Raw genomic sequence first — 12,175 nt, forward strand, 5'->3', positions numbered from 1 at the left:
TTTTTTTTGGCATAAGTGAAATTATCAAAACGCCCACCCACCTTTCATGTACTAGACCTCGGAGCAAGGGCATTCACAGTAAGAAATCAGTTGTTAAGATAAAATGGTTTGTGTTACCAAGGCAACAGTATGTGCCGGCGCGTTGGGCACAGCAGCACTCCTAAGACTCTGAATTGTTCTGAAACGCATTAAGGGCAATTATAAATATGCAAAAACGGACGCATATTTTTGGCATCTTACTGACGTGAATGATTGCTACACCATCCGTGCACCCTAATCACACCCAAGCAGCATAATGTTAATCTCTCACTTATAAATAGTAGGTCAGAAACAGTAGTTTTACCTTCACAAAAGCTATAGATCCATTTATGTTTCATGACACAATTTTAGATAATATAGAAGAGTATTTGTTTTATTTTGTATAGATATAGTGCATATATATTTGTAATCATAGAGTATTACATCAGTAATACATTAAGGGCTTTCATAATATGTACAATAGTTCATTTCTCTCTGTATATACACCTGCTTTATAAGGGATTTGCATTAGACTTTACATAGATATTCAGATACAGAACAACACTACAAGGCAAGTGTCTACATGTACAACACAAAGAGACAAACATCATATGCTCAAACCAGTGGACGGCTGATAGTCTCATGTTACCTTGCATTATTATTGCTCAGTTTTAGGTGAGGTAAGTCAACGCAGTGTCTGTTTCCGAAAGGGGCCCTCAGTGATGGATGAGTTATGGTGACTCAGAAGTAGGCTAAAACCAAGGTGTCTTAAAAAACGCGTCCTAGAAACTTCTGCGAGGGTGACATAAAGCGGGCGATGTCTTTGAACTGGACTGCAGTGTCACTCGGTATGAAATATATATCATGGACATACTGCCATCCGGTCAGCAGTAAAAAGGCACAGATATCACAACTACAGGAGACTTCAACTACGAGAACTGTCCCTCCTCACGACGACGGGTCACTTTTTTGTTTTGACCAGAAAGACAGACCCTCATCCTCCATATCTACTGAAAGGGAATCTCAAATCCAACAAGGAAGACTGCATTTCTAAACTCTCAAGCCACTTATTCAAATATACTCTCTTTCTCCCTTTCTTCCTACCATTTCAGCGATGGCCTGCAACTCACATCCGCTCCATCTCCACCGCAGCAGCAGAAGTACCAGCCCCTTCAGATTCCCTATCTCTTCCTCTCCCTAGCACCAGTGTCAATAGTTTAAGTGTAGATATTTTCAGCGTAATCTTCCTGTTGAGGCACCAGCAGTTTCTCCAATTAATTTGTCCAGTTTTCTCTTTTTCCACTGTGAAGCTCAGCCTTCATTTGAGAATAATTATCATAAATGCTTGTCTTTAGAGCCATTTGCTTCTTTCTTGTGGTACCAAAGCGTTTTGTTCATTCTTTCGGCTCAGCTTTATCAAGGAGCGATGTCAACAAATACATCAAAACCCCAGTAACGACTATTTTAACAAGCGTAGGGAAGAATTTTGTTTTAAGATCAAAGCCACAGTGTAGAACATTCCCGGTTATATGTGGCAACTTCAGAAGAGCAACTAAACTGTCATAATACTACAAATATAAACAAAGATAAGCTTGACACTGGAGTTACGGGAGGCGAGGCCACTCACGGTCAAGATGCAAACATTTGTTGAAATAAATGCTTCTATTTTGTTTGTTTTCTGAGAGGAAATATTACGAAGTATGGCTTAAAGAATCTCCTGGTTGTGAGGGCCTGCTGTCCCCTGCAACCCGCTGCTGACTGGGCTTGAGCCAGGGTCCCGGCCTCACCGCAGCCCCGCTCGCCCCACGTCCTGCCGTGACCTGAGAGAGACCCGAAATACTAGCCGCGTCTAACTCGCTGCCTCCTGATTCTGACTCATCGTCCCCCTGCTGCCCTGCGGAGGTGAGGAAGCGGAAGAGCTCAGACTGTGACACTCGATCCTCCTCTGCTGCGGGTAAAGGCATTTTCAAAACCTCCACCTCTGTCTCTTCCACCCATGTGTCCTCATCAGCATCCTCCTGACCGCGCAGTAATTCTGTCCCCTGATCTGACTCGCATGCACTCTCCGGCCTTGGCACTTTTCGAAGCTCCCTGTACTCTCCTAATAGCTCTCTATACTCTCCTCTTAAATCTCTGTTCTCTTCTGCATCGTCATTGTCGTCTTCTTGCTCCTGCTGATGTTTTGGCGTGGGTAACTTCAGGGTCGGACTGGGAATAGGCAACACCGCATCCTCTTCTCTTTCTATATTCAATTCTGCTACTTGACTTTCTAAACGATCATGCACTAGCTCTTCTACCTCTACCTGCGTCTCCCCTCCATCTTCTTCCACCTGCTCCTGAGCCTGCTCCTGCCCGTTGCCCTCGACGACCCGAACCCCCCCCTCGCTCCTGCTCCTCCCCTTCCTGGTTTTGCTCCTCCCTCGCCCCCGCTTTCTCCTCCTGTACCCCCCGTCCGAAACGCTTCCGGCGCGGCTCCTGAGGGCGTCTCGGGGTAAACTTTGCGATTTTTTCTTCCTCCTTCGCCTCCTGTCTCTGTCGTCATCCCGCCCTGTCGCCACGGAGACGGGGCTATGTAAACCTGACTCTCCCACCGACGCCCGCCTCCGCCTCCATCCTCTGCTGCTACTCCTGCCTCTTCGACCTTTGTCCCGTTCGCGTGAAGACCCGGTTCTCCTGTGTGGGGGTCCGGAGCTGCGTGCCCTCCTCCCGCTCGAGCCTACTGCAGCCAGACCCTGCTCCTTGGGGTGACGCAGGGGCGAGAGGGAGAGGGTTCTGCGCTCACGGCCTGGGCACAGAAAGCAGAGGAGAGTCTGAACACACAGGTACTGTATAAGAACATTATGTAATGTAAGCTGTGAAATGGAGGGTTTCATAACGGCTTGTGTAACAGGCTGTTTTTAGTCGCTATTTGTCTTACTGTACATCTGCGGTTTCCAAACAGTGGTTCTAATCTGTTTGTTTGGTTTTTGTTCACTGAGGTTAAGGTGCATTTCATTAACCAAAAGACAAATGTTTTCATTTAACCCAAACACACGGCCATTTTTTTCTTTACCCCCCGCCTGAACCGAGCTTATTCTTAACCCAAATCTAAAAGCTTCTTAACTGGAGAGCAAAAGTGTAACAGAAGTGATCGGAACTTTGTTGTCACGTTGTCGCAGCATTTTTGTCATGTGTTCGTCTCTTTTTTTGTCCTTTTTTGTTGTGTTTTCATCATGTTTCTGTTGCTATTTCACTGCTTTTTTCATTGCTTTGTGTTGCGTTTTCGTCATGTTTGAGTCACTTTTTGGTGGATTTTTATTTTATCACTTACAGAAACATACGAAAACATTTGCCACATGTTCAACTTCAACGTCACAGCCATTACGCCAACATGGACAGTTTTATCTACATGTTTTCATGCACTACAGCTGAGGCTTGTCCTCTTTTAGGCCTGGTTTAAATGCAGCTTAGTCATGACTTGATTGGCTGAGTCTGGATTTTGTCTAGACGTAGACATGATGTTAAAACCATTATAGTATGTACTGGATGTGAATCAAATTAATATTATTTATTACTTTCTTATTCTAAATTTGCAGTATGGGTGGACATTTCATATCGTGGTTGTTTTCAATAACACACTTTGGCCTTTGACACAGAGATTTAATTTGTATTGAATCTGCTTTATTGTATTGTTTATATTGTTTGTCGTCTGTTTTACCTTTGTTGCACTTGTCAACTTAGGTGTTTCAAAGTGCGGAATAAATAAAGCTGCCACTGCCATGACTTTCTTTTTATCACTGTTCTTGCATGCAATCTATCTGCTGCTTTTGAGAGTTCACAAACTACTGTGACTGTTTAAATCCACTTGTCACTCACTCAGATGCTGCCTGAAGAAGACTGACGAATAGAGAGAGTGTGTGGGAAAAGTATCTGTGTTTAAAGCATTATTATCTCCTCAAATTGACTGGCTGTCACAGGATCAGATGGCAATTTGATTTTGTAATTGCTCACGCCTAATGTAGTGCATGTACACTGACTAAAAGTAATATAGTTTTATCAAATTATATTACTCTGTTGTTAAATGTTATTAGTTAAGTTATAAGTTTATCAAGATTGTAACTAATAACATGAACCCAATTAAAAAGAGGCTTCAAATATGTCGTAATGCACAGTATTTAGTTACGTTTTTGCAGCCATCTTCAATACCTTTGTCTGTCTTTCTGCACAATGGCAAGTAAATGGTATATTTCTTCTTTTTTTTTTCATCAATGAGGAAAGCGATGGATGCAGGGCAGAGGGATGTAGAGAGAGAGAAAATGGGAGAACTAACAGGAACCATTACCAACCGCGTATTCTCTGTCCGTCCAATGACATAGAAGCAAGGCTCGCCTAGTTTGGAGTTAGTCATACAGAGAGACAAGCTGGAGAGCTCCACTGAGAAAGGGGCACGGTAAAACAAACAACAAGGAAGAGAAAAGCATGAAAGAAAAGTAAGAAACCAAAGAAAGAAGTGATCCGTGAAATTAAATTGGGGCAGAGAGAGGAAGGAAACGCATAAAGGGCAGTGTTAGAATCATCAGTATTAGTAATAAGTATAAAGAAAGGTCAGTCAGAATAAATCAGCTTTTTGTTTGTTTGTTTGTTTGTTTGTTTGTTTGTTTGTTTGTTTGTTTGTTTGTTGTACCGTAGTCAGGCACGTAGCCGTTCCCTCTCTTCAGGACCAGGTGGATGCGGTGTCCCCCTCTCCGGATCTGCTCCACTGCCTGACTGTGGGTCATCCCAACTGTGCTGTCTCCATTGATCTCCACCAGCTGATCACTCACCTGAAAGGGGAACACAAACGCGCTAATGTTAGCAAGTGGGATATTGATCTCACATTCCTTTAAATACCCTTTTGTTGCCTATTCAGGGTTTGATGCCTCTGCACATTATGTCTCAATCATTGTTATCGTACTTGAATAAGGGGTAAATAAGGGTGTTTTAGGCTTTCTAATCATCTCAAACACACCTTTATCACTATCTTTATTCAAAAACAGCTGAAACAAAATATCCAGTAGATTAAGTAATTGCTGATATTCATACAAAATCCCCATGAGCTCTTCTTGCAGGTGTTTCAATGAAGAGTAAGAGAAAGAAAGAAAGAAAGAAAGAAAGAAAGAAAGAAAGAAAGAAAGAAAGAAAGAAAGAAAGAAAGAAAGAAAGAAAGAAAGAAAGAAAGAAAGAAAGAAAGAAAGAAAGAAAGAAAGAAAGAAAGAAAAAAGCCTGTCACTGTAGCAAAGCGATGAAGTGTTTTCACTTTGCGATGAGTAGATTAAGAGATCAAGAGGTGAGGAAAGCATTTCCTGGAGGTAAGATCTGAGGAGGAGTTTTCTCTGAGCTGTCGCTAACGCTAATGAAGCCACTGGAGAAAATTCAAAGATTACTCAAAATTGCGCACGCAGCTTCAAACACAACACCGGGTATGTTTTGATGAGAGAACAACATTGTAACAAGGTAAAACGCTGTAAAAAGTCGATTTTGCATAATACTCATGCTTTAAAGCAGTACTAAGTGACTCATGCCCCTAGAGGCCATAAGCGCCACTGCAGGTGTCGTAGCATGTTACGATCTTTTACTTATTAATTGAGTAAATACTACGCTGACAGAAAAGACAAAGGGACAGAGGGACGTTGTACATTCAATTACACAATGAAGATAATGTTTTTACTCAAACTTGGCTGTAAATACTGTTTAAGTGGGGCAAGCCCGCAGTTAGCTTTTCCCGGTAGCCTGTTAGCTTCTTCGTCGTGATTTCATTAGTGTGTATTGGTGATACCTACAAGGTGGCAGGGAAGTTGCAATTGTGGTTTTCTGGCCAGTGAGAGTGAAAGACGCCCCCAATCATCCCATCAACACTTGTATCACTCCCAGAGGGACTACGAAAAGGATTTATTAAGGTAAACAAGTTACTTACTACTGCTTTAAATAAAGGAAAGAATCTGGGCATATCAACAGAAGCTCCTTACACTTATTACCATATTGTTACACAAAGCTATTTTTCACTTCTACTTTAACACTTAATATTTTATTGTTATCATTATTATTAGGTAAATTTGTCATCCGCATTTTGGCTACAGCCTAAGTCGGCATTTCTTTGTGTGTGTTCCTTTTGTCATAAAATACAAACCTGCATCTTCTGGCTTCGCGAGGCGGGTCCTCCCTCCATCAGAGCCAGCACATACAGGCCCATGTTGTACTCGCTCCCTCCTCTGAGACTGAAGCCGAAGCCCGAGGGTCCTCTGTCCAGGTCCACACTGTAGTATCTGGAGTCACGCTGGGAAAAGGGTTCACATCCATTCATGTTGATCTACTGAACTCGACTGATCTATTCATGAAGTGATCGGTTGTGGCATTACCTTTGGGCGCGACCTCTGACCTTTCCTGCTTCTGTGACTGGAGTCAAACTCATTGGATTCTGGGTAAGTCGACGAGTCTTTAAAAAAAAGAAAATTGGTGAAAGCTGCGATTAAGGACACAATGTATGAAAACTATAATTTACATGTTGTTTCTTTTGAGATCACACTTGGTAAAGAACGAGCAATATTATTATTTATTTAGTGCAGACACAATTACCGTCCACATTGATAGAAGATAAAGACAATAAATCCATAGTTAGTAAATGGTCTCCCTCCAATGTTTCCTCAGAACAGTGACATAACTAAGCAGAGGGTTAGTCAAAATAATAGAAACGTACAATTTGAAAGTATCCTCTACAGAAAAATAACACTGTACGTCCTATACTTGCAAATTTGAGAAATAAACAAGTTGTTGCTTTTAAAGAAAGAAGTAAAACGCACTATCACACTATGTTATTTCGCAGCATTCCTAGAGTAGAGATGGGTGAAATTGAATGTTAAAACTAATCAGATCTGACCTTATGACAAGCAATGAAATTTGGAGAAATTGCTACATCGTGATTATGGTCTTTTTCTGTATAACGCAGCTCTTTGCTCCAACGTCAAATTACTACTCTTAAATTAATAAAGTATGACTTAAATCCACATCCATTTTGCCCCCTTCAAACATATTGGGTTTGCAAATGACATAGTTCAATACACTGTGTGAAAAAAAGGCCAATTTGTTAAGCACTAAAATGGCAATGCTGTAGTTGTGAAATGTATCATTCCTGATAAATTAATCAGGAATGAGTTTGTCATGTGACCTTTGTTGTTATGGTGGACATTTTGAATAGTAGCATTATCTGGTACTACCACATGTAACAACATCTCTACTCTACTATGAAAATGAAAGACAACTGATTGGCAGTGACATTTTTATGTACTCGTAATCATTGCTCAAGAAGAGAACAGTAAAAACACGGCCCCAGAGATGCACGTTTATGTGAAGAAACCAGTAAGTCAGTATTTAAGATGCTAGCATTCTACCGGTTAGCATTTAGCTTCAACAGCTCAGCTCCAACCTCTCCAAGAGAAAGCTCTGAAACACACTCCAAACCTTTGCTACAACATGTGACAGAGCTCAGAGCTGAGCTGTTCTCCAGTGTTCATAGATGTGAGCCACACATGTGTTTATCATGTTGAAGCCATTAGCAGTTGATTGCAACTGTTAATGGTTAACAGTTGCTAACCGGTAGCATGCTAACGTCTTGAGCAGCTTAAACACTGACTCAGACTGAGACTGTTGACATGACAAACTGTAAAAATCACAGAAAAAGGTTTTCTGTTTCCTCTTCGATGAGCTAGTTTAGCCTGCATAATGCTACTTCGGTATTCAAAATGGCCACCGGAACTATGCGTGATGTCATTAGAAACGCATGTATAAGTACCTTGACCAGAGGATAGTAGGCACACGTGTGTTACTTACATGTACTGGGCCTGGGCACAATGGTGAGGCGCAGAGAGTTCCCCGCCCTGCGCAGGATCTGAGACAGTTCCCTGTGGGGCAGATGGACCACAGAGCGCCCCTCCACCGCCTCTAACCGGTCTCCAGGACGGATCTGCCCACTTTTGGATGCAGGACTGCCCCGGCGCACCGTCACAAAGCGATGGGGCAGAAGTGACGCAGCTGGAAGAAAACAAAAAATGTCATTGTTTTAAGTCTCCACCTCGTTCATGCTCCCTATCACCTGTGTGTTAACGTGAACCGTTACTTCTCAACTATTGCCTTCACACCACTGATAGAAATGTACACTCTCGACGCACCAATCTGCCATTTCATTTAAGAACCACAACCTTCCTCAAACTCCACCGAAGCATCAACCTTCTGAAACACGGTGTCCACCTGTGTGATGGATAATAACAAAGGCTTACACTTATGTTGTGCTTTACAAGCCTGTGTTACCAAGTTGTAATCAATATTTATTCACGCCATACTTAAAGGAATAGGCCACCGTTTTTGTATACTAAGATATGTTCTTACCTAACCTTAGTCGAGGTAATATATCCCCATCTGTTTTTTGTCCGTGCGCTCTGTCACGCAAACGGAGCACATACGCAGCCTCTCCCACATGTCATATAGCTCCAAAAAAGCTCACGATAGAAGCTACCAAGCTCTTCCACGTGTTCCTTATTTAAATAAAGTTACGTGAAGTGTTTTCATGCAAAGTATATTTACACAGAAATGTAACATGTCGATTTAATAAGCAGATAAAAAGGGGTACTATATTGTGAGGCGTAATGATACGAGGAGCACAGCGTCCGTGCAGTAACTCCTAAAGACTTCCCCCGCTCACTTCCGTCAATAGAAGTTGCGTGACTTGTAGAGAGCCTTTTACAAAAAGCAGAAAATATATTTTCGGAAAGTGCTCTCGCATTCCTACCTCATGGTCGAGGTCCTGAGTCCTGTGTCATCGTCCGGGGTGAGTTGCAAATCTGTGAAACATTACTACACTATATACTTTCTGCTTCTTATCACAGCCCGGCACGATGCACGTAAAAGGCATTGTTCACAAGTTATCGACGCTTCTTCAACTGTTCTCTGCTCGCTCTCTACAAGTCACGCAGCTTCTATTGACGGAAGTGAGCGGGGGAAGTCTTTAGGAGTTACTGCGCGGACGTTGTGCTCCTGTATCATTACGCCTCACAATATAGTACCCCTTTTTATCTGCTTATAAAATCGACATGTTACATTTCTGTGTAAATATACTTCGCATGAAAACACGTCACGTAACTTTATTTAAATAGGGAACACGTGGAAGAGCTTGGTAGCTTTTATCGTGAGCTTTTTTGGAGCTATATGACATGTGGGAGAGGCTGCGTATGTGCTCCGTTTGCGTGACAGAGCGCACGGACAAAGACCAGACAGGTATATATTAACTCGGCTAAGGTTAGGTAAGAACATATCTTAGTATGTAAAAACGGTGGCCTATTCCTTTAAAATAGTGGTGCTAAGCTACTATTGTAACAACATCTGCCAATCTGCATCATTGGCCCCTCTGACCAATACTCACTCATTCTGCCTATTGTACATGTTTTTAGAGGTAGAGGAAACCGGAGCACCCAGAGGAAACAGACACAGGGAGAACATACAAACTCCCTGTGTCTATTTTTCCCTAACACTAAAAATATATACAATAGGCTCCCCTGGGGACAGGATGAATGAAAGTCTGTTTGAGAGTGTGAGTATTGGGTAACAGATGCACAGTTGGCCCATGGTGCGTTTACAACTGCAAACACTGTGCAACTAAGACTTTATGAATAACAGTTTGTAACAGGTGTTTTATTCCATAAACCAATAAACTAAATTATACATAGGACATGGAGCCAATTTCAGTTGCTCCCAAGCCTTTTCTTGAAAACATTTTTCAAAATGTATGTACTGAAAAAATAGAGAAACACGACCAGAGTAACAAAATCACTGTTATTGATCATAATTTTAGCTTTAAAATTATTATTTAATAGTATATAATGCTATAATGATAATAATGATTTGTGGGCAAAATACAGTGTTTTGCTTTATATATAAGAAATTTGGGTAATAGTGGGTTCTGAAGCCATACCGTTGAAAACCATTGAAATAATCTACTTAGTAACTTTCTCTAATTTGTGTTGAAGTCTCGTCAAACATCTTAAACATTACATTTGGACCCCAGTGTCTGACTACGCACCAAAACTTTGCTTTTAGCTCAACGGGCCAAACAGGCCCAAAGGATTTATTCCCCAAGAAGACACGCCAGATTTCTTAAAACAAGTTGTAATTAAGCTTTGGATTGTTTTTGGCAGAGAGTTCACACCATAAATTAGTCTGAGTAGAGATCTTTCGTTATCACTTCCTTCAGTGTCTCCTTGAAACAACCTCCTTTCCCTCTGCTCCATCTATCAACCTGCATGCCCATCCGCTGACACACCACAAACTGTTATCGCAGCTCATTCATTTGTCTTCACGCAAAAGCCAAACACCAGTATATTTCCCAAATCTGCACCGTTGATAAGGGCGAGAGAAGATTTGGGATTTTTATTCAAAGATATCTAGATTTAACTCACTATACCTGTACACATTTTAAAGCATTGACCTTTGAAAGAAGACTAACATAATACCAGTGAAACTAATACCAGAATCCCATGAATTTCAGAACAAGAGAAGGAAATAGCAGACCTCAATGATTTTGCTATATCTTGCAGTATAGATACTTCATCGGTTAATCTGGCAATAATTTGGAGATATATAGTGAAGCCCAAATCTAAACTACACTATTGGCAAGAGTTTAGGCCTTGGATTCAAGATATGTTGTCATTTGCTGAGGAGTTTGCTAAATTACCTAAATAATTTCGGTCTTTGTCATTTGCTAATTGCGTCCACTCAAACGTCATCCCTACTGTAGATTTTGTAACAAACTCCTTCCTTCCCGAATTGTTCTATTTTTAATGATGCTGGATTACTTTGAAATCCTCCAAGTTGAAATAAAATGAGCACACACATCCCTTTTTTTGTGCTCGCAGTACCAACTGTTCTCTCAGCCTGAGAAAATATAATCCTACAGTGTCTGCTGATAATGCGGCAATGTCATTTCACCATTCAGCGGCAGAATTGTTTCTATAAAGCCTCTGCTCTTTAGATCTTGTGGTACAGGTTTCATCTCGTACCTTTCTGATAATGCGGGAGAAAAGTTACATGTCGCTTTAATCGGCTTAAACTTTAATATATTCTTACATGGATTACTTTATTCTGTTTCATTTATAATTTAGGGGAGTAGAAAAGCACATTTATTCTACTTTATGAGAGTTCCAGTGCATCTACGCAGACCTTCTCTAACTACTAAAGAGATTTCATCAGTTTGCTTGAGTTACCTATTGATTTAATTGTAATTCTAAGGAAATCATTACCTTTAAAGGACTAGGCCACTGTTTTTCAATACTAAGATATGTTCTTACCGGAGCTTAGACGATGTTGTTAGTGTTTAGCCTCTCCTCCTCCCCTCTATGGGCCCAAATGGGGATAAAGTTAGAAGCGACCAAGCTCTTCCACGTTTCTCCTATTTAAATGCGGTTACGTGAGTAGTTACACAATCCATGTACACAAAATTAAACATGTCGTTTTTTTAAGCGGATGTAAAGGGGTACTATATTGTAAGGCGTAATAATACCTTAGGAGCACTTCAACGTCCACGCAGTAAAGCTCCTAAGGTGTTATTACGCCTTACAATATAGTGCCCCTTTTTATCCTGTTAGCAAATTGACATGTTTCATTTTGTGTAACTATACTTGGATTGTGTAAATGCTCATGTAAACCAGTGTTAATTTTGTCAACATATTTTAATTTAGTTTTAGTCTTTTGACTAAAATGTAATTTAATTTTAGTCGAGATTTAGTCGAAAAAATCTAAGACTAATTTAGTCGACTTTATATTTATAATATTCATGATAAACATATTTAATCTTGTTCCTCTGCTTCATGGAGCTGCTCCACATGACAAAGGTCAGAGCTGATCCTTTGGCAGTGAATTTACATGATATGAGGCTCTTTCAGACGGTCAACAGAAGTTTTTATTTAGTCTTATTTTAGTCGACTAAAATATCTGGACATTTTAGTCATAGTTTTAGTCTCATGAAAAACGTTTAATTTAGTTTTAGTCCAATTTTAGTCGTCAAAAATATCACTTTGACTAAAATTAAGACTAAATATTTTAGTCGACGAAATTAACACTGATGTAAACGTATTTAAATAGGAGAAACGTGGAAGAG

General features: G+C 40.7%; 1 protein-coding gene across 6 annotated transcripts in view; it reads right to left on the bottom strand.

Moving 5' to 3' along the window:
* Window positions 1-1,630: 1,630 nt before the first annotated feature.
* Window positions 1,631-12,175, bottom strand: part of magixb (MAGI family member, X-linked b) — a 71,733-nt gene continuing 61,188 nt past the window's right edge. For 5 of the 6 annotated variants that reach the window (XM_079558466.1, XM_079558464.1, XM_079558463.1 and 2 more), the window contains 6 exons: window positions 7,861-8,061; window positions 6,393-6,469; window positions 6,164-6,310; window positions 4,682-4,820; window positions 4,328-4,431; window positions 1,631-2,803 (listed from right to left, as the gene is read on the bottom strand). In XM_079558466.1, coding sequence (XP_079414592.1) covers window positions 2,735-2,803; window positions 4,328-4,431; window positions 4,682-4,820; window positions 6,164-6,310; window positions 6,393-6,469; window positions 7,861-8,061 — 737 coding nt within the window. In that variant the 3' untranslated portion in view covers window positions 1,631-2,734. The remainder of the gene's footprint in view (window positions 2,804-4,327; window positions 4,432-4,681; window positions 4,821-6,163; window positions 6,311-6,392; window positions 6,470-7,860; window positions 8,062-12,175) is intronic. The other variant, XM_079558465.1, reaches the window with a different exon arrangement.

This window comes from Gobius niger (assembly GCF_951799975.1).
Source record: "Gobius niger genome assembly, chromosome: 6".
Lineage (NCBI taxonomy): Eukaryota > Metazoa > Chordata > Actinopteri > Gobiiformes > Gobiidae > Gobius > Gobius niger.